The sequence below is a fragment of the Ictidomys tridecemlineatus genome, chromosome 7 (assembly GCF_052094955.1).
Source record: "Ictidomys tridecemlineatus isolate mIctTri1 chromosome 7, mIctTri1.hap1, whole genome shotgun sequence".
NCBI lineage: Eukaryota > Metazoa > Chordata > Mammalia > Rodentia > Sciuridae > Ictidomys > Ictidomys tridecemlineatus.
The window spans coordinates 19,503,314-19,526,554 of NC_135483.1; the positions used below are offsets into that span (position 1 = coordinate 19,503,314).

A 23,241-nucleotide genomic window follows, 5' to 3' on the forward strand; every position below is an offset into this window, starting at 1 on the left:
AGATGGTGAGCATTTTTTCATGTACTTGTTGATTGATTGTATGTCCTCCTCTGAGAAGTGTCTGTTCAGGTCTTTGGCCCATTTGTTGATTGGGTTATTTGTTTTCTTATTGTTTAATTTTTTGAGTTCTTTGTATACTCTGGATATTAGGGCTCTATCTGAAGTGTGAGGAGTAAAAATTTGTTCCCATGATGTAGGCTCCCTATTTACCTCTCTTATTGTTTCTCTTGCTGAGAAAAAATTTTTCAGTTTAAGTAAGTCCCATTTATTGATTCTTGTTATTAACTCTTGTGCTGTGGGTGTCCTGTTAAGGAATTTGGAACCTGACCCCACAATATGTAGATCGGAGCCAACTTTTTCTTCTATCAGACGCTGAGTCTCTGATTTGATATCTAGCTCCTTGATCCACTTTGAGTTAACTTTTGTGCATGGCAAGAGGAGGGGATTCAGATTCATTTTGTTGCAAATGGATTTCCAGTTTTCCCAGCACCATTTGTTGAAGATGCTATCCTTCCTCCATTGCATGCTTTTAGCTCCTTTATCAAATATAAGATAGTTGTAACTTCGTGGATTAGTCTCTGTGTCCTCTATTCTGTACCATTGGTCCACCTGCCTGTTTTGGTACCAGTACCATGCTGTTTTTGTTGCTATTGCTCTGTAATATAGTTTGAAATCTGGTATCGCTATACTGCCTGATTCACACTTCCTGCTTAGAATTGCTTTTGCTATTCTGGGTCTTTTATTTTTCCATATGAATTTCATGATTGCTTTATCTATTTCTACAAGAAATGCCGTTGGGATTTTGATTGGGATTGCATTAAACCTATAGAGAACTTTTGGTAATATCGCCATTTTGATGATGTTAGTTCTGCCTATCCATGAACAGGGTATATTTTTCCATCTTCTAAGATCTTCTTCTACTTCTCTCTTTAAGGTTTTGTAGTTTTCATTGTATAGATCTTTCACCTCTTTTGTTAGGTTGATTCCCAAGTATTTTATTTTTTTTGAGGATATTGTGAATGGAGTGTTTTTCCTCATTTCCATTTCAGAAGTTTTGTCGATGATATACAGAAATGCCTTTGATTTATGCGTGGTAATTTTATATCCTGCCACTTTGCTGAATTCATTTATTAGTTCTAATAGTTTTTTTGTAGACCCTTTTGGGTCTTCGAGGTATAGAATCATGTCATCCGCAAATAGTGATAATTTAAGTTCTTCTTTTCCTATTTTTATGCCTTTAATTTCTTTCGTCTGTCTAATTGCTCTGGCCAGTGTTTCGAGAACTATATTGAATAGAAGTGGTGATAGAAGGCATCCCTGTCTTGTTCCAGATTTTAGGGGGAATACCTTCAATTTTTCTCCATTGAGAATGATGCTAGCCTGAGGCTTGGCATAAATAGCTTTTACAATGTCGAGGTAAGTTCCTGTTATCCCTAGTTTTTCTAGTGTTTTGAACATAAAGGGATGCTGTACTTTGTCGAATGCTTTTTCTGCATCTATTGAGATGATCATATGGTTCTTATCTTTAAGTCTATTGATGTGGTGGATAACATTTATTGATTTCCGTATATTGAACCATCCTTGCATCCCAGGGATGAATCCTACTTGATCATGGTGTACAATTTTTTTGATGTGCCTTTGTATCCAATTCGCCAGAATTTTATTGAGGATTTTTGCATCTAGGTTCATCAGAGATATTGGTCTGTAGTTTTCTTTCTTTGAGGTGTCTTTGTCTGGTTTCGGAATCAGGGTGATGTTGGCCTCATAGAATGAATTTGGCAGAGCTCCCTCTTTTTCTATTTCCTGAAATAACTTGAAAAGTATTGGTATTAATTCTTCTTTAAAGGTTTTGTAAAACTCCGCTGTATACCCATTCGGTCCTGGGCTTTTCTTGGTTGGAAGTCTTTTGATTGCTTCTTCTATTTCATCTATTGATATTAGTCTGTTTAAGTTGTGGGTATCCTCCTGACTCAGTCTGGGCAAATCATATGACTTAAGGAATTTATCGATGTCTTCACTATCCTCTATTTTATTGGAATATAGGTTTTCAAAATAATTTCTAATTGTCTTCTGTATTTCTGTAGTGTCTGTTGTAATATTGCCTTTTTCATCCCGTATGTTAGTAATTTGAGTTCTCTCTCTTCTTCTCTTCCTTAGCATGGCTAGGGGTCTGTCGATCTTATTTATTTTTTCAAAGAACCAACTTTTAGTTTTGTTAATTTTTTCAATAGTTTCTTTTGTTTCAATTTCGTTGATTTCCGCTCTGATTTTAATTATTTCTTGCCTTCTGCTACATTTGCTGTTGTTTTGCTCTTCCTTTTCTAGGAAAGGAATGGAGAGATGGAGTGTGAGCTCATTTATTTGTTGATTTTTCCTTTTTTTGAGGTATGACCTCCAGGCGATGAATTTCCCTCTTAAAACTGCTTTCATTGTGTCTCATAGATTCCGATATGTTGTGTCTGTATTTTCATTTATCTCTAAGAATTTTTTGATCTCCTCCTTTATGTCTTCTGTAACCCATTGATCATTCAGTAACATATTGTTCATTTTCCATGTGATGTAGGATTTTTCCTTCCTTCTTTTATCATTGATTTCCATTTTCATTGCATTATGATCAGATAAAATGCATGGTATTATCTCCACCCCTGTATATTTACTGAGGGATGTCCTATGGCATAATATATGGTCTATTTTTGAGAAGGATCCATGTGCTGTTGAGAAAAAAGTATAGCCACTTGATGTTGGATGATATATTCTATATATGTCAGTTAAGTCTAGGTTGTTGATTGTGATATTGAGTTCTAAAGTTTCTTTATTCAACTTTTGTTTGGAAGATCTGTCCAATGGTGAGAGAGGTGTGTTGAAGTCACCCATAATTATTGTATTGTGGTCTATTTGATTCTTGAACTTGAGGAGAATTTCTTTCATGAACGTCACAGCACCATTATTTGGTGCATAAATATTGATAATTGTTATGTCTTGTTGGTGAATCGTTCCTTTTAACAGTATATAATGACCTTCCTTATCCCTTTTGATTAATTTAGTCTTGAAGTCGATTTTATTCGATATGAGGATGGCCACTCCTGCCTGCTTACGAGGACCATGTGCGTGATATATTTTTTCCCAACCTTTCACCTTCAGCCTGTGTATGTCTTTTCCAATCAGATGTGTCTCCTGGGGGCAGCATATTGTTGGATTTGTTTTTTTAATCCATGTTACCAGCCTATGTCGCTTTATTGGAGAGTTGAAGCCATTAATGTTTAGAGTTACTATTGATGTATGGTTTGTACTTCCAGGCATGTTTGATTATTTATCTTCTTTTAGTTTGTTTCTCCCAGATTAGCTTTCCCCCGCCCTCTGACTTTATAGAGGCACTTCCCACTGATGGTTTTGGTTATTGTTTTTCATTTCTTCCTCATGTAATGTTTTGCTCAAGACGCTTTGCAGTGCTGGTTTTCTGGCTACGAATTCTTTTAGCTTTTGTTTATCCTGAAAGATTTTTATTTCGTTGTCGTACCTGAAGCTTAATTTTGCTGGATACAAAATTCTTGGTTGGCATCCATTGTCTTTCAGTGTTTGAAATACGTTGTTCCAGGATCTTCTCGCTTTCAGCGTCTGTGATGAAAAATCCGTTGTTAACCTTATTGGTTTACCCCTAAATGTAATCTGCCTCTTTTCTCTTGTAGCTTTTAATATTTTCTCTTTGTTCTGTATGTTGGATATCTTCATAACAATGTGCCTTGGCGTTGGTCTACTGTGATTTTGTATGCTCAGTGTCCTGTATGCATCTACAATTTGTATATCTGTTTCCTTTTTTATTTCTGGAAAGTTTTCTGTAATTATTTCATTCAGTAGGTTACTCATTCCCTTGGTATTAATCTCTGTGCCTTCTTCTATCCTGATGACTCGTTAGTTTGGTTTTTTTATGTTATCCCAAATCTCTTGGATGTTTTTCTCGTGATTTTTTACCAGCCTATCTGAGTTGGCTAGACTCCTTTCAAGATGATATATTTTGTCTTCATTATCTGATGTTCTGGCTTCTACTTGCTCCACTCTGTTGGTGATACTCTCAATTGAGTTTTTAATTTGGTTTATCGTTTCCTTCATTTCTAGAATTGTTGTTTGATTTTTTTTAATAATCTCTATCTCCTGGTAAAGATGCTTAACTTCTTCTTTTATCTGTTTATGTAATTCATTTTCAATGTGATCTTTAAGGTTCTTTTCCATCTGTCTAAGGTGTTCCTTGAGTTCTTTATATGGCCATTTTTCTGATGACTCTAAGTTCTCCTGAATATTTAGGCTGTCCTTCATTGTTTGTACTCCTTTTCTTCCTTGCTTTTTTATGCTCATGTTACTTCTTGTTCTGTTTGACTGCTGAGTTACTGTTTACTCTTATAGATTTATTTGATGCTTGGGAGGAGAGATATTAGAAGGGAAGGGAAGAAGTCACTAAAGAGAATGAGTGTAGGCAGATAGAATTCAGGAAAGGGGAAGTAAGAAAATTGAAAAGAAATGAAAAGACAGAAGAAAAAAGTGAAAAGAAAGAAAGAAAGAACGAAAAAATAAAAATTTAAAACCAAAAAAAAAAATTATAGTGATAATAAAAAAATGGAAATTAAAGTTTAAAAATAATAGTAATAATAATAGAATAAAAAGAATTTAAAAACTTGAAACCATTAATAAGAAAGTTAAAGAACAACAACTACATCAACAACAAAAAGTGAAAATAAAATTTAAAAAAAGTACTAGTAATAATCATTAAAAAAAAAAAAATAATAAATGCAGTCATAGAGCTCGATTAACTTCTCTTCCAGTAGGTGGAGCTATGCCCACTGGGCCAGGCTTCTCTTCTTGATAGGTGGGAACCAATCACTGTGTCTCAGCTCTTCTTCCCAGACTGTGCGGGTCTCCAATCCTGAGTGCTTAGGGCCTTCTCTTGTGGTTCCTCAATCCAGGCCCCGCTCACCTGTGACGCTTACCACAATACTGGCTACACGCTGGGTCTGCTGCTACTGGGAGCTCTGTTTTCATGGATGCCTGGGCACACTCTCCCTGTTTGCCTCCCTCAGACCCTAAGTTTGTATGGCTTGGAGCTGAGGGCCCCCAACGAACTCGTTTGCCCTCAGGTAGCAACTCCCCTGGTAGCTGGTGCAAGGGACCTCTGTTATCAGCACTGGTGGAAGCAATAGCCCGGAGTTCTGCGCTGCAGGTCCCACGTCCCTCCTGATTCCCTGGGTCCGGCCATGGTGCTCAGTTGGCTTTTACCTCTGTGACTTCAGGTGGGCCGACTAGTTATTTCAGCGGGATCGTTATTGCTGAGTCACGAGAAGCAGGCGAACCAGAGCTTGAATGCAGCTGATTCGTGCTCAGTGTGTGTTTTCTGAGGGGCCCAGACTGTACGCCCTAGCTCCACGTCAGCTCAGCATTGCCTAGTGATCCTGAGCAAACAGGCTTTAGATAATTTACAGCTTCCTATGTCCGCGCAATTGAAGAGGTCAGAGACTTGATCTCTCCGCGCCTGCCGCCATGTTAGACCACCTCAATGATATTCATGTTACCCTTACAGTTTCCTGGCATAAGCAAGAACTTGGGATTATACAAACTGCTGCTTCTGTTTCCAGTCCAGTTTTCTAGAACTGAAACCCTGCTGCCGTCGCCTCCACCTCTGGGCCGCGCTCGGGCACCACAGGCACCTAGCCGAGGAGCGACAGAGGTCCCAGTGGCCCTGTTAAGGCCGCGGACTAGCGGCCATAGCAGGGCCACCGGGACCTCTGTCGCTCCTCGGCTAGGTGCCTGGCCGGGGCCCAAGCGGCTGCCTCCGTGGATCTCCGGCCCCCACCTCCGGAGCACGGGTCCCCTTGCAGGGGAATGCCGAAAGACCCCAGAGCAGGCTTTGCCCAAAGGTGCAGCAGGGAACGAGCGACTGGCGCTCTAGGTCGTGGTCCCGCCTTCGGAGGATAGGACTCGGCACGCAGCCCAGTTCCAGTCTCTAGGTGCGGCAGCTGGACCATGTAGACAGAGCCATTAAGACAGCATGCAGAAAGCAAATGGCGGCTCCCGCGGAGTAGATTTTTGGCCCCGAAACCACAGCCCAGCCAACAATCCCAATCCACTAACTCTTCCTGTATAGAAAATATTCAAAAAAAAAAAAAAAAATGAAGGGCGGGGTGTACTGAGCTTTCTTTGTCTCGGGTACTTACAATCCGCTGCTGATTACGCATTCAGCTTCTTTGCCGGGAGCGAAGTCCTTAGATTTAATTTAAAAAATAATAATAAAAAACAAGCATGGTTACATTTCTTAAAAAAAAAAAAAGGAGAATTGAGGCTATAGTCAGTGGTAGAGTATTTGCCCAACATAGCACTACTTCTCCTATTATTTCACTTCATACACAGTTCCTTAGCAAAGCTGAAGCATAGAATTATCAGAGTTAATGAAATTGGAAAGAAAGTCCAGTTTATTTTCTATTATTAGTGGCTAGTCTGACTATACATTAAAATTATTTGTGGATGCTTATGAATCAGAAGATAAGTCAGAAAGTATGTATATGAATGTATATGTACATATAACACTCCTTTTTAAAAATTTATATATTTTTTAGTTGTTGATGGACCTTTATTTTATTCATTTATTTATATGTGGTGCTAAGAATCGAACCCAGTGCCTCCTCACACATACTAAGTGCTCTATCACTGAATCACAACCCCAGCCCATAGTTACCTTCGTACTGGCAGGATTTCTGAATTTTGGCACAATTTAATATTTGGTCCTTTTCTATGCATATTTCTTTCTTTAAAAGTAATGTTATTGGAATAAGCCTGGTTCTCAAGCCCACCTGTGGCTGTACCTTTGCCACATGGTATTGTACACGTGCAGGCTAGAAGGAGAGTGAAGGATTATTACAGTCTGAGAATGAGTATGTGTGAAGTGAGGTGATATTTATATTATCAACTTAAATTTATTGCAGTTTCTTTTTCCCAGAAAACAAGGGGTTAGATGTTGCATTTCATAAAATGAACCGAAGTTCTGTCTACTGATGCTGCACAAGACATGTAAAACAGAGGGGGAAAAAAGGAAAGATGCTCTTTAGGTTTTTTTGTTTTTTGTTTAAATTATTTTAGGGAAAATACTGACAAATGGTCAGAGCTCCTAATCTTGATCTTTTCATCAGGGTGCCTTTCCTAATAATATGGTTCAACTGTGAATATAGAAGTAGGAGTGAAGGGGGAGAAAAATAAAACTCTGGAGTTAGAGGATATAACGTTACAAATAAATAATAGAGACTTTAGAGAAGACATTCAGCATTTGTTTTTTTGGGATTGGCTAACTTCACTTAGCATAATCTGCTCTAATGCCATCAATTTCTTTGATATAAGGGGGTGACTCAAAATGGGGTAGGGAGGAAGAGCATGGGAGGAAGATTACCTCTAGATAGGCAAGAAGGGTGGGAGGGAGAGGGAGGGAGAAGGGGAATTGCATGGATGGTGGAAGGAGTCCCTCATTATTACACAAAATACATGTATGAAGATGTGAATTTGGGGTCAACATATCTTATATACAGAGATATGATAAATTGTGGTATAAAGGTGTATTAAGAATTGTGATGCAAACAACAACAACAATAATAATAATAATAGAGCTCATGTTAAAAAAAAAATTTTAAAAAAAGAATGCAGACTTCAAAGACAAAAAAGCCACAACCCAAATTTAAATGCTTGAAATTAGCAGCACAAAAGAAAAGCTCTCCTGGCTTGAATTGTGGCAGTCTCAACGCCCCCAGAAAATTGTGCCAAAGGGTTTAGAAAACAAATAACCAGTAAAAGTAAACAGACACACACACACACACACACACACACACACAAAACAGCAGACTTCAATTAACTATTTTGGATTGCAAATGAGAATAAATTTAATGTTTAAACAATCTGATAAAATAAGGATGTGGAAGCTGAAAAAAAAGGAATGTTATGCTGTTGGAATACATATCATTGATAATTACTCAAATAATATTAATGATAATTCATGAATTTTTCTTTTGTCCCTTACTGAAGTTTTTTTTCTGGTCCTTCCATGCTCTATATCTTACAAATTGCTTTTTTGTTCTGAGTTCTTTTCTTATGTCTTTTTAAAATTTTCTTTTTTGGTACCAGGGATTGAACTCAAAGGTGCTTAGTCACTGAGCCAATCCTTATCCCTTTTTTTAAATTTTTTTGATTTTGAGACAGGGCCTCAATAGGTTGCTTACAGCCTTACTGAGTTGCTAAGGTTGTCTTTGAACCTGTGATCCTCCTGCCTTAGCTTCCAGAGCTGCTGGGATTACAGGCATGTGCCACCATGCCCAGTATTTTTTTTTTTTCCTTTCTGTGCTACTGAGATTGAACCACAGCTTCCTGCCTATCATAGTGCTTCCTTTTCATGTTGAAGCCTTCCTCAAATATGTGGTGATCCTTGGTTGTATTTTTATATATTAAAGTAGAACATTAAATAGCTGATTAGAAGCTTTGTGTTACAGGAGGACCTGTGGACCATGGTTTCCTTTTAGAGGATCTAGCTAGATTGCTATGAGAGTGTCTTGCAGAGTAAATATTTATTTGGTAAAGTAATGAGTCACTGATTAATAAATTTCTTTTACTCTTTTTCCGAAGTATGACTCTATGCAAAGGCCAGAGTTGAATATTTACTAGAGAACTGGATTAGATCTTCAGATATATTGTGTTTTTAAGTAATTCATATTAAGTTTTCATTAGAAGAATTTTCTTCTGTTAATTATTCTTTGACTTAGTTTTCAGATAACTATTATCGTGCAGAAATGATTGATGCTCTGGCCAACTCTGTTACACCTGCAGTTAGTGTGAATAATGAAGTTAGAACCCTGGATAACTTAAATCCTGATGTGCGACTAATTCTTGAAGAAATCACCAGGTTTTTGAATATGGAAAAACTCCTTCCAAGTTATAGACATACTATCACTGTCAGGTAGCATTAAATTTTTTTTTGCTTTTTCTTTGAACATATTTATTTGTTTTTAAAATATTTTTTTAGTTGTAGATGGACACAATACCTTTATTTATTCATTTATTTTCATGAGGCTCTGAGGATCGAACCCAGTGCCTCACACATGTGATGCAAGCACTCTACAACTGAGCCCCAGCCCCAGTCCCATATTTATTTTTATAAGTATAAAATAAATTTATTTTCATCAGATAAATTGGGAAATAAAATAAAAGGGAAAAATTTAATTCTGTGATTCTTTTATCTACATATAAATTTTTAATATTTGAAAAATAACCTAAATGTTTCCCTTTTATAATTACAGAACTTTGTAATTACTCATATTATCTTATATATTTTTATATTCAGTTTACATGTAACCTTTTATGTAATAAGGTTATAATATAACTTTCTGTTATAAAATGACTAAAGTATATTATTAAAGCTTTTGGAGAAAATACTTAATTTAAATGATATTTTATGATAAATAGTTTCTGAACAGTTCTTCTGTTATAATGATACATCAAACTTAAATTTCCATAAGTTTTGAAATTTGTTTTCTTTAAGTAGGATCTGGTTATTTAAAAAATTTATCATAGAAAAAATTGAATATTACAAAATTGAATGTGGATTCAAATCATCTCTTTAAATTTACTGTGATAAAGGAATCTCTGCTATCTAGAAAACAAATTTGTTTCAAAATACCTCAATGAAAGCAGTTAACTGAAAATTTCTTTCATAGTTGCTTGAGAGCCATACGGGTACTTCAGAAGAATGGACATGTGCCAAGTGATCCAGCTCTTTTTAAGTCTTACGCTGAATACGGTCACTTTGTAGACATCAGGATAGCAGCTTTGGAAGCAGTTGTTGATTATACTAAAGGTAATGTTTTAAAGATAGATGGTATGTCATTTTAGAAATACTTTTTAAAGCAAGTCTACAATATAGATATTTTAATTTTAAATTTGTGACATTGAATTTGAAAGAATTTTTGATAAAATGTGGAATTCACATAAAAATTGATAAATGAGGGAAAAGAATAAAATCATAGATATCTATGGCTTTTTTGAGAAGTTATTGTTTTCTATAGATTTAATTATATGTAGTTTTTTTTTAATGGAGATTTTTTTGGAAATTTCTAAGAAGTGGAGGCAATATATCCTTGAAAAAAATTATATCCGAAAATAGCAGAAGACATAAACAGGAATTTCAGTAGGGAAATTAGGCAATTTTTCACAAAGTCAAAAAGATGTAAAAGAAGGCCAAAAAAATGAATAAAAGAATATGTTAAAACATTTTTGAAAATTTAAATGAGGAAAAGTAGTGAAAACAAAGAAAGAAGAAGTCATGAAAAATGAAATGGATTGGAAGAAAAGCAATAATAATAGAAATCTCTGAAAGGGTGTAAATTAAACTGGGTTAAGCTATATTTTGATGAAATTTCAATTTTTCAGGTTAAGAAAAAAAGTTCTTAGGAATATCAGAACCATATTTTTGTACAAGGTAAAAGAATAGTGTGGCCTGTAAATTCTTCAGAATATGAAGATTCAAAGACAAGTGAAAAATTGCTATGTAAGTTTTAGGGGAAAACTGCGATCTAAATAGTGACAATGTGTTAAGGTAGCCTTATAGAATTAGAAGTACATCTCCTGTATAACATTTTAAGAAGAAAACTCCCAAAGATAATTTTCCACTGACCTGGCTGTGAATCAGATTATAACTCAAACTTGGTGAATATGTGAAGTGAACTCTTAATTCTAACAATGCCTCTAAAATAAAATTTAGTTTACATTTGTAAAACATTTCTTTTAAAAGAATATGCAAGTCAAAGAAACATATAAATGTAGTCAACATCTAGAAGTCAAGATTATTTAAAATATGGGAAGAGTAAAGAAATTTAAGTATGCTAAACTTCTCATCCAACTATGAAAAGGAAGTCTTAAGGTCCAACAAATTTGCTGGTATGATCAACTTGTTTCCCAAGATGTATGAATGGTATATAATGTCTTTATAAATCTGAAATGAAGTAGATATTAATATTATGGTTTCCAAAAGAATGTTAAACTAATGATTAAAATATAATGTAATTTGCTTAAATGTAAACCATGAATCCCCAGACTTCACAGTTTTTTAAATTTTAAGTTTAAACGTTGGTTGTCAAATTAAAAGAAATGACAACTATTGGGAATAAAATTTAAAAGCTTTTCAAATCATAAAAGTGAAATATGTTGAAAAGATGAACAGTAATAGTGAATAATTTATGTCAGTTATATTAATAGCACTTTTTTATTGTGTTTTATATTGTACTGAAAAATTAAGACTACTCTTTGGTCTCAAAGTGAAAGAAACTGTGTGGACAAAAAGTTGATCATTCTCTATAATACAGTTGAGATACCAATGGGTATCAAGCCTCTCTGTAAGCATTTAAGAAATAATTCTGTTTATACAGATTTTGTCTAGTTAATCATCTTTAATTTAGGACTCAATAAATTATAATTGGCTTTATGGTGTATTTGCCATTGATTTGAACTTTGGTAAAGAATATGTAGTTGATAGTATTTTGTGTCTTGGTTATGTATGTCACAATACTTAAAAAAGTATAAACGTAAAAATGTATAACATTCTTAAGAAGAAAACTCCCAAAGATAATTTTCCACTGACCTGGCTATACATCAGATTATAACTCAAACTTGATGAATGTGTGAAGTGAACTAGTGATGTCTAACAATGTTTCTAAAATAAAATTTAGTTTACATTTGTGAAACATTTCTTAAGAATCTTATACAATTTTATGCAATATAAAATTGCATAAAAAATCTAAGAAAGTATAAGAGCTTGATTGTAACCTTCAACTTTGAATGGAAATCCAGCTAAAGCAGAATCCTACGAATGAATATAAACTCTCTGCTTATCACTTGAACTTTAATTTGTTTTAATTAACTACAACTATATTTCCTCAATTTTATTTTCAGTGGACAGGAGTTATGAAGAATTGCAGTGGCTTCTTAATATGATTCAGAATGACCCTGTACCCTATGTGAGGTTAGTTTATGTACTATAATACTTTATTTTTGTAAGTCCTGAAGTAAATTGAATAATTTCAGATTATACACAGAAGAGATGAGTTTTTGAAAATATGGGAACATGTTAAGCATATATTTGTATCTTTTTTAAAATTTCATTTTCTAAAATTTGATTTGCCTTTAGGAAAACGTTTTTTAAAATAGATTGCTAACAAAGTTTATTCCCTGTAATTTTTAGTATGTTTTCTATGGTAACTTAAAGAAAAGCGTATGTAATAGTTTGTAGTGAATATGGATTTTATTCCTTACAAATCCCAAGTTATAAGACCTCTGTACTCATTGATTTTTGAGAGTAATTTTGAGAGTAATTAAGAGCAGTGTTTGGGGGGTCCCTTTTTTCCTATTTGTCTCACAATCTCAATTTTGGAATATTTTTAAAGATAATATTATTAAAATTTTAGAACATGAGGAAAAAATAAAATTCCAATCCTGACATAGTAATTACTTTTATTTTTAAATCCTCTTCTAGTCATTTTCTTCATTTCTGCTGCTTTCTTTTACAAGGTAGTATGTTCATAGGATATTGAGATAAGAGTCCATTTAACCATTTCTGTGTCTTTTTTTTCTTTGAAAATAGTTAATAGATTTTTGTTTGGTTTAATATTATGACTTTGTAGAACAGAATTTAAAGCTGAAAAATAAATTATAGCTTTCCAACTAGAAATGAGGACATAAGACTCTGAGACCTTAATTGTCTTGCAATCTCCTAAAATGACAGAAAGTAAAACCTTACCTTCTAACCACCTCACCAGAATGCATGTGGGCATGAGAAGTGATCACAGAGATTGGTCTTTGGCTAACAAATTTTCGCATTGTTGGGGCTGGGATTGTGGCTCAGAGAGAGTTGCTTGCTTGGCATGCCTGAGGTACTGGTTTCGATCCTCAGCCCACATAAAAATAAAATAAAGATACTGTGTCTACCTATAACTAAAAAAAATAAATATTTAAAAAAAATTTTCACATTGTTTGTAATAATGAGCTCTTGGTTAAGTGACCTTATAGTCCAGTACTTTAAGTGATGATGATTATTAAATTCTTTGTGCAAAAGTTTTCTTTTAACTAAAAAGAATTTTTAAGATTTCATAGTTCTTGATTTGTGATCTAACTTGCATTTTAAGTATGTTTTCCTTGAGATCAATATGCTAATATAAGATTGACATGAAAAAAGAAAACCCTCATAATTACCTGTTTTAAAATACAGGTTTGGGAAACCAGCCTCCTGTTTTATCCAACAGAGTATGTGCATTTGGCAGTTTATCATAAAGATCCTGCTGATAGCCAGTAGGATTGGGTATTCATTCATTTGTTTTCAGTTTACATTAACATAACTTAGATTAATACACATATTTCTGGGATCTGTTTTAAAGACATTTCTTTCAAAGACTTTGTAGCAGATTATCATAATTTTGTAATATTTAAAATTACTGTATAAACTGTATACCATATAATCTAAATAATTGTTTTTGGAATACTGTTTGAAACTGTTAAGAAGCATTCATATTTTAAGAATCCTGTGATTTATAGTTTGAATAGAAAGTCTTTTTAAATATATATTTTTTATTGTTTTAGCTTTTTTTTCAGGCACTGGGGTCTTAAACTCAGGGCCTGGCACATGCTAGACAAGTGCTAAACCACTGTGCTACATCTGCAGCCTTTTATCTGTTCATTTTTTTATTTTGAGACAAGTCTTTCTTTACCAAGTTTCTCAGGTTGGTTTTGAGCTTGGGTTCCTCTTGTCTTGGTCTCAGGTGATGTGGTTCATTTATATCACTCTCAGGGAAACTTAGGGACATTAATATCATCTAGCATGTAGTTTATACACATAGTTATAAAAATTCAACATATTTTTAAGTGTTTGGGACTTTTGTGTTTCTCCATTTTGTATACTTTTTTTTTTTTTAGATGTAGATGGACACAACACAATGCCTTTATTTTTATGTGGTGCTGAGGGTCGAACTGGGTCCCGCCTGCGGAAGGCAAGCACTCCACCACTGAGCCTCAATCCCAGCCCCATTTTGTATACTTTGAATATGAACTTTTTCTTTTTCTCTTCATCCTGATATTACTTTTTAAAAACCTCATTATATAACTGTCATATAGAATGTCTATATTTGTTTGTATTAATTGGACAGAATTCTTAATATTAAGACAGATAAGTTTTTCTCTTAAAATCAGTAGCATTTTCCTCTCCTGGCCCAAACATAAGCATTTTATTTTTATGATCTTTGGTGGATTATTAAACTCATGGTAAAAATTGCCTTTACTAGGGCTGTAGATGTGGCTCAGTGGTAGAGCTCATGCTTAGCATGGATGAGGCCCTGGGTTCAACCCCAAATACCACCACCAACAAAAAAAAAAAAGTACTTTATTAAAAATTTTAAAGTATGTAGATTTTCTATTCCTGATTTTATTATAATATATGTCAGAATTACTCCTTTGGTTAGAGTTAGATAAATTTCATAGTTCTTGATTTGTGATCAAAATTATCTAAAGGAATTTGAGGTAAAACCTTAAAGTCAGAAGCAAAGAAAATGAATTTTTTTCTTTTTCTTTTATTTCCCCTTCATAATTACATTTGTCACTTTAGAATATCATTAATAAATAAATTAATACTTAATAACTAGTCCAGAGAGTCAAGGGGAACTTCCTTGACTCTCTGGACTAGTTATTAAGTATTAATTTTATAATTTGATTATTATTTTTGGAGTACAGCTGGAATATAACTCTTGAAAGGCAGAGGCCTTATCTCTTTCTGCCATTGTATATCTGACACATAGCACATTGCTTTGCACATAATTGGTCAAATACATGTTAAAAAAAATGGATATTTTTTTCCTTTTTTCTCTAATCACATATATATTACATAAACACACATGTATGTGTGTGTATATATATGTTTTAAACTTAATTTATTTTATTTGTGTTGTGACAACTAGTTGGAAAAAATTTTAAGATATATAATCATATAAAAATGGCTAAGGATAGACATCATGGCACACACCTGTAATCCCAGCAGTAACTTGGGAGGCTCAGGCAGAAGGATCACAAGTTCAAAGTAAGCCTGAACAACTTAGTGAGACCTTGTTTCAGAAAAAACAAAAACAACAACCAAAAATTGGCTGGAGATGTGGCTCACTGGTTAAGCTCCTCCTGAGTTTAATCTTAGAACCAACAACCAGGAAAAGAATGTTTAGGAAAGTATGTGGTCTTCTGTGTGATTGATGTCACAAATGTAGGGACAGGGATGACCATTTTTCTTGTATAATCTACTCTTAGTAGAGAATTTTCAGATTCTATACCTGCTTTTTATTATATTTTTCCAATTAAACTAAATAAATGTATTTTAGTTAGTCTTTATAATCACCTGACAAACTATTAGCACTTCTTTTTCCCATGAAATTTGCTTTTAATTTAATATGTCTGTTAAAATTAAAAGAATAAATTTAGATATTTAGCTTTTAACTAAATATGTAAACCTAGGTTTGTTTTAAATTAAAACTTAAAATTTTGGAATTACAGAGTTTCAATGAGAGTGACTTTCTAAAATATACAAATTTTGAAAAAATGCAGAATCAATATATTAAGAAGAAAGCTATATAGTAGCTTATAATTGTTATAGCTAGAAAACAATAATTCTCACTATTCTGATTTATTGCTCTTCAGTTATTTCTATGCTTATATTTCCTTTTGTACATTAGTAGAAAAAATAGTTATGTGGGCTTTAGATTAATAGTGCCATGGAATTATCCTCCCATTTTGTAATTAAGCATACTTATGAATAGAATGCATTGATTCTTTAAGGGGGCAAACTTACATTGACTGCTTTTTCTCCTGAAAGAGTGTTTAATATTATTTGTTTTGATTTAGCTTCATTTTTTATGGTGATTGGCAGTGGGATTTTATCAAAGGCCTTATCTGTGTCTATTTGTGATTTTTATCCTTAATTCTGTTTAAGTGATAAATTACATTTATTGATTGCATATGTTGAACCAACCTTGCATTCCTGGAATATTCATGTTATATTATCTTTTTGATATTTTTGAATGTAGTTTGCTACTATTTTATTAAGGATTTTTACATCTGTGTTCATTAGAGATATTGGTCAGTAGTTTTCTTCCCTTCATGTGTTTTTATCTGGTTTTGGTGTCAGTGTTATACTAGCTTTATAAAATATGTTTAGGAATGTTTTCTTTCAGTTTCCTGAAATAATTTGAGAAAGATTGTTGTTTTTCTGTAATGGTTTGGTAGAACTCAGCTGAGAATCCAGCAGGTCTGGGTTTTTCTTTTTTGGAAGGCTTTTAATTGCCATTTCAATTTCATTACTTAATTTTTGTCTTTTTTTAATATCTGATCTCATTAATTTGTATCTTCTTACTCTTTTGGTTAGTTGGCCTAAGGGTTTTTGTTGTTGTTGTTGTTGTTACTGTTGTTCTTAGTTATACATGACTGTAGAATGTGTTTTGGCAAATTATGCATACATAGAGAATAACTTATTCTGTTTTGGATCCCACTCTTGTGGTTGTCCATGATGCCAAATTACTCTGGTTGTGTATTCAAATGCATGGCCAGAAGAGTTGTGTCCAATTAATTCTACTGTCTTTCCTATTCCCCTCCCCCTTCTCTTCCTTTCATTTCCCTTTGTCTAATCCAATGGATTCCTATTATTCCCCACCCCCCCTCCCTTGTTTTGTATTTGGCTAAGGGTTAGAACCAACTCTTCCTTGCATTGATCCTTGGGTATTGTTTTCTTATGCTCAGTTGCATTAATTTTTGTCTCTGATCTTAATTATTTCCTGTCTTCTACTGATTTGGGGGTTAATTTGTTCTTTTTCTAAGGTCTTGAAGTAGAGCATAAGCTTATTTACTTGGTTCTAATTTTTAACTACGAATTCGGTGCTCTTAAATATTCCTCGTAGAACCACTTTCATATTCTCTCAGGTATTTTAATATGTTGTATCTCTATTCTTGTTCATTTATAAGAATTTCTTGATTTATTCTTTGGTTTATTTTTTCTTTTTTCAGTCTACATGGTTTATGTGGTTTCTATTATTTTTCTTGCTGTTGGATTCTAGCCTCATTCCATTATGATCTGATAGGATGTGTGGGACTATATCACATTTTTTCGTATTGGCTAAGATTTACTTTTTGGTCTAGAATATGATCTATTTTGGAAAAAGTTCCAAGTGCAGCTAAGAAGAAGGTAAATTTAGCTATTTGGGAATGGAAGATTTTGTAGATGTCCCTTAGTTCCATTTTATTTATAATATTGATTAAGTTGGAGATATCTTTACTTGATATTATGTTTTGGTGACCAGTTGGTGAAGAGGGTGTTTTGAAATTACCCAATATTATTGTGTTAGGGTCTGTGTCATGGAATTTAATGTCAAGGAATATTTTTTTTCCCATGTAATTGGGTGTGTCAACATTTGGGGCTTAAATATTTACCCTCATATCATCTTGTTGGATTGTACTCTTTCTGGAATGTAGTGGCCTTTGTCTCAGTAATTTTTGCTTGAATTCTGCTTTGTTGGATAAGAGAATAGCTACTCCTTCTTGTTTTCTTGGACCATGCATGGAATATTTTTTCTATCCTTTTACCTTCAGCCTGTGGTTGTCTTTCCCTTAAGATGAGTCTCTTGTAATTTTTTGTATCTTGTTTTTTGATCCAGTCTGCTAATATGTGTCTTTTAGTTGGGGCTTTGAGACTATTAACAATTAGCATTAGTCTGGACCATTTCTGATATGGGAAAAATTTTCTGTAACTAGCTCATTGAAGATTTTCTTTATGCCTTAAGTTTTTATCTCAATGTTTTCTTCTATCCCAGTGATTCTCAGGTTTGGTCTTTTAATATTATCCCAGATGTCTTTTGTATTCTGATATGTCCTATAATTTTTTCTCTTTTATTACCTTCTGTGTACTCAAGATCATAATATAGCCTGTCTTTAAGGCCTGAAGTTCTGTCTTCAAGGGCTAAGGTTGTATATTCTCTGCAGTCTAATCTGTTAGTGAAGCCTTCAAGTGAGTTTTTAATTTGATTGATGGTATCTTTCATTTCTAGGAATTCTGTTTGGTCTTTTCTCTCTATTTAAAAGTTTTCTTTCATCTTCTGTAATTACTCTCTCAATTCCTTCCTTATGTCTTATTTTAGTTCATTGAACATTTTAAGAATGGGTTTTTTTTAATAATCTTTCTCTAGGCTTGCACCCACCTTAGTATCAGCTGGATCTTTGTTGGGGGGATTGTGGATTTTGAGAGATCTGTTTACCTCTTTTCTCATGTTTTCAAATGTCTTAGTCTTATGCATCAATTCAGGTGGACTCCTCTACCTCTTTTATTGTGAGTATTCTTTTATTATTTAATCTTATTTGTTCTGGGACTTCTCTCTGTTTTTGATGTATACATAGATGCCAAGGAATGGGACCTGGGTTCCTTCTCTATTTTTTTCCCTCCTTGAGTCCTTATTGGTTTGAGTCTTTGGTTTCTTCCCTTGAGTGGAAGTAATGTTAAGGAATGTTTAGTTCAGCAGCAGAATCTCTAACCTATGAACTTTTAGTGTCCCTGTAGGTTCTTAGCACCTCACAGAATGGGGTGAAATAAACAACAGAACAAGGGTTGCAAACAACAAACAATATACAGTGTTTAGTAAATACCTAGTCCCTACTGTGAAGTCTTCAACATTAATTGCCTCCAATAAAAAAGGAAGATTGGTTTGGGCAATTGTCAATAGTAAAAACAATAATAACCATGAACTGGGATATGGCTTTGAAGCAAACGGTGTCAACCTTGACCAGGCATAGTGGCACATGACTGTAATCTCAGCAGCTCAGAAGGTAGGAAAATTGTTAAAGCTGGCCTCGGCAACTTATTGAAGCCCTAAGCAACTCATCGATGTGGCTTAGTGGTTAAGTGGTTTAATTGTCAGTACCACAAAAATACAACAGAATTTGGCTGTTAGCAGGAGAAGAGAAAAAGAGAAACAATAGAAATAAACAAATGAAAATAATACAGGACCAAATCAAATTGTACAATCTAGAATACTTGAACCCTCAAAATTTTGACTATGCCAGGAAAAAATAATTACATTTTTTAAAATACTACAAATGAAAGAAAAAGAAATAAGTGTATATATATATATATGTCACTGAATCAACCAGCACAGCTAGAATACATCTCCCTCAACACAGAGAAAGAATAAAATCAATTAGTTAAAAATTTTAAAATCTTGATGAAGAATGAAAGAACCTTCTTAACTGAGATGGTCAAAATAGTTGACCAGATTGGGACTCACTCACATTTTAAGGATGCACAGTGGCCCAAGCCCAGAAATACAGTTCTATACTCTTAGAAATGAGGTAATAGTTCTTGAAGGACAGGAATTGTGTTTATCCATAAAGACAAAAGTAGATATCTATAAAAATTCATACCACACTTCATAGTTGTATCTATAACCACATTTTGCTTTTTTGTTTTTGTAGTCTTTTAGCAGTCTTATTTTATAATCTTTAATTTCATAGCCCCAAAGTGTATTTAACAGAATCCACGTCTCAATATTATAAATATGAAATTATAGCCAATAAGCATTTAATGTCTAAGAAATTATCACTTACAGATCAACTTTCTTCCCATTTCTTTCCTAGTTTCAAGTCTAATTTGGTGTCTTACCACCAATAATTAAATGTAAAAAAATTCCCAGATTCACCTTTTCTCAAGATTTGCTAAGCACCATAAGGAGGATAAAATTCAGTTTCTTTCTCTCTCACGTATATTGTAGAATTTCAGTTACTCTTTTTTAATTTAATTAATTATTATTATTTTTTTTAATGTGGTGCTGAGGATCGAACCCAGGGCCTCGCACAAGCTAGGCGAGTGCTGTACCACTGAGCCACAACCCCAGCTCTCCAGTTACTCTTAAACCTTGAATTTTTCCTTGATCTTAGACCTGGGTTTGCTTTTCTCTATATACTTCATATGATGTCTTATTTTCATACCATCAGATACTTCTTTTTCAAATTTTTTCTTCATCATAATGCCGTATTTTGACTAAATGACTTAGTAGAGTTTAACAGTTACCCCATGAGAATACTTTTCTTAATTGACTCTTTTTTTAACCTCAGCTTAATTTGAAGAATCTTTTTGTAGGTACCACATTAAAAATGCTCCCTCACATTCTCTACAAAGATAGAATAATGATGTCTATATTCATTTTATTATCTTAAGTATAGACTTCTAGGTCTATTATGTATTTTGTGGGTTTGGGGGGGTTTTGCCTCATTTTTAAAATGTACTTAACTGACCAGTCTATGTGTGTTTTCTTTTTTGTACATGTTTCTATGGAGAGTAGATTGTTTATTTTAAAACATGGGATGGGTATAGCTGGGCACAGTGGCCCAAGCATATAATTCCAGCTACTAGGGTGTCTGAGGCAGGAGGAAAAAGTCAGTTCAGCCTGTGCCATTTGAAACTGTCTCAAAATTATAAAAGTGGCTGGGGATATAACCAAGTCGTAGAGTACTTGCTTAAAATTTGCAAAGGCCTCCTAACACACACACACACACACACACACACACACACACACACACACAGAATGTTATGGTAAAGATTGTTTAAGATTGTGTAGTCAAGCTTTTTATTGCACAGTTAGATGATTTAGAAGCAAAACAACCAGATTTTTTTTAATTGAAACAAGTAGGAAGTATTTAGGATGTAATGTCTTCTGAAATCAAACTAATCTAGTCACAAAACTAGGCCTAATGGAAAGTGGCAAATTAGGAAGGAAGAAGTACACATAATTTTCAGCTGTTTTGTGGTGTCTCTGACTCAGTATCAGTCAACAGATGGTCAGCAAAAATTAATTAATTAATTTGTTTTTTACTCTTTCAGGCATAAGATTCTAAATATGTTGACTAAGAATCCACCATTTACAAAGAACATGGAGTCTCCATTATGCAATGAAGCCCTGGTAGATCAACTTTGGAAACTTATGAATTCTGGTAAGAGAGCAGTGATTTTTAAAGAAATTTTTATTATTGGAGTATTTTCATTTTATAGCAGACTTGCAATTCAGTAGCACATAAGAACAGAAGATTTTAGTTTTTGCCTTTTTTTTTTTTTCAAGTAGAATATCACACTTTTACAGTGATGGGTATTATAATATTGGTTAAGAATATGCTCACTGTGCTCCCCACTGAGGTTAAGGAAATAAAAGATTAATTTATTTGAATGTGTTTCAGATGATTAAAGGGCTATTAATATAACCCTACAAAGTGTTACATAGTAGTGAAAACTTAAACTTTCCACCTCTTTTCCATAGCCACTTAATGGCCTTTTCCATAAGTAACCAATTTCTTATTCTTGCAGGGGCAGTCAGTGCATATAGAATCAGTCTCCATTTTTTAAAACTGCATATTGGTTTTGGTCTGCACCCTGGAGTTCATTGTATATTATAGTTTTAACTTAATTTATTTGAGTGAGGTCAAGAAGTAGGATAACACTGCTTGGGAGCACTCTCTTTGAAACCGGTTTGCAGATAATTGAGTCTTAGTTATTTTCTCACTGTGTAGCTTCTAAACTTTTTTCATTTATAAAATGCACATGATAATTATATCAACTCCTGTAAACTGAGAATTAAAATGAGTTAAGCACAGTATCTGGCTTATATTGAATACTTAAAAATGTTGTTAGACAAGTGTAATGATGATATTATCATTATGCTGCTTATATTTTAGATATTTGTAATTCCTTTTTTTCCTGTGCTGGGGATTGAACCCAGGGCCTTGTGAAAGCTATGCAAATGCACTACCACAGAGCACACCCCAAACCTGTGTCTTTTTTAAGTCATTTTTATTTATTCAGGTTATTGTTCTTCTATGGGTTTGTAAGTATTACATACATTTCACCAAATTTGCCTGATGTCTCTGATAGGTTGAAACTAACACTGGTTTTAGTATAAAGACTCAATCAAAAGATAGGTTGAAATGTGTTTTATTAGATATAAATAGTTGTTATATATAGAAGGTAGGAGAGTAGTAGGTATTTGTTTTAATACTTTAAATACTTTAAAACTTTGTTTCTATGATAAGGTACATGAAGGATTATGGAGTGATGTTTGCTTGACAGTCTGTTGATGAAGAGAATCAGACAAGTTGGACAGAAGTGAATGAATGTGGTATAACTAATTACTGGTGAGGAAGAAGTAAAAGAATATTGAAAACCAGAAGGGAAAAAATTGTTTTTAGAATGTTAGATTTTTTAGTTGATGTATAGTACTCATTTTGTAAGAATAAAGGTGTGATAATAAAATTTCTTTATTATTTATATCTTAGGTACTTCACATGACTGGAGGTTGCGGTGTGGTGCTGTGGACTTGTATTTCACACTTTTTGGCCTCAGTAGACCTTCCTGTTTACCCTTACCAGAGCTTGGGTTGGTTCTTAATCTGAAGGAGAAAAAAGCTGTCTTGAATCCTACTATAATTCCAGAGGCTGTAGCAGGCAACCAAGAAGCTGCGAATAATCCAGGCAGTCATGCACAGCTAGTTGGATTTCAGAATCCTGTAAGAATCACAAGTATTACATACAGAAGATATAGTTTTATTATATAGAGCCATCTAGAGAAAAGAATTACTTCTTGTGAACTGGAAATTTTATAGCAACTAAAACAGTTCACAGTGCCATTTTAAAACTTGTAAACATTTGTTTAGCATTTTATCAGTCTATTTACTCTCTTTTGTGATGACATAATCATTTTTAAAAAATATTTGAGCATAGAATTTCTCCTCTGAGTAGTAGAAAATAAAAATGAATAGTTAATCTATTACATATTAATCTGTTTTGTCCAAATGTGCTCATGGCAAGCTTTTTGAACCCAAAGGCCCTGTCTTTTTTAATTTTTGCTCTGTGTAGTACCTAGCACAATTCTAAACATGGTAAGTGCCTGGCAAATGCTTGTTGAATGAAAATAAATAAATGAATGAATGATCAGGTAAATAAATAAGCCGCCGATTTGAGAGAAGACTGTCTTAAAAATTTTTATATATTTGTGTGTGTTTGCCTTTAGAAAAGCTTTTCTAACTATACATCATACAATTGTCAGCCTTTTTGTAAAAGGACTTATAGGATACATATTAATTATTTGACTATAAACAAAGTTTTCCAAAAACAATTTTCTTA

General features: G+C 33.6%; 1 protein-coding gene across 3 annotated transcripts in view; it reads left to right on the forward strand.

The window, feature by feature from the left end:
• Taf2 (TATA-box binding protein associated factor 2) overlaps positions 1-23,241 on the forward strand; it is an 80,065-nt gene that overhangs the window by 43,463 nt on the left and 13,361 nt on the right. For all 3 annotated transcript variants that reach the window (XM_013357289.4, XM_005316202.5, XM_040293698.2), the window contains 5 exons: positions 8,781-8,974; positions 9,732-9,871; positions 11,962-12,031; positions 20,954-21,063; positions 22,396-22,625. In XM_013357289.4, the coding sequence (XP_013212743.2) occupies positions 8,781-8,974; positions 9,732-9,871; positions 11,962-12,031; positions 20,954-21,063; positions 22,396-22,625 (744 nt within the window). The remainder of the gene's footprint in view (positions 1-8,780; positions 8,975-9,731; positions 9,872-11,961; positions 12,032-20,953; positions 21,064-22,395; positions 22,626-23,241) is intronic.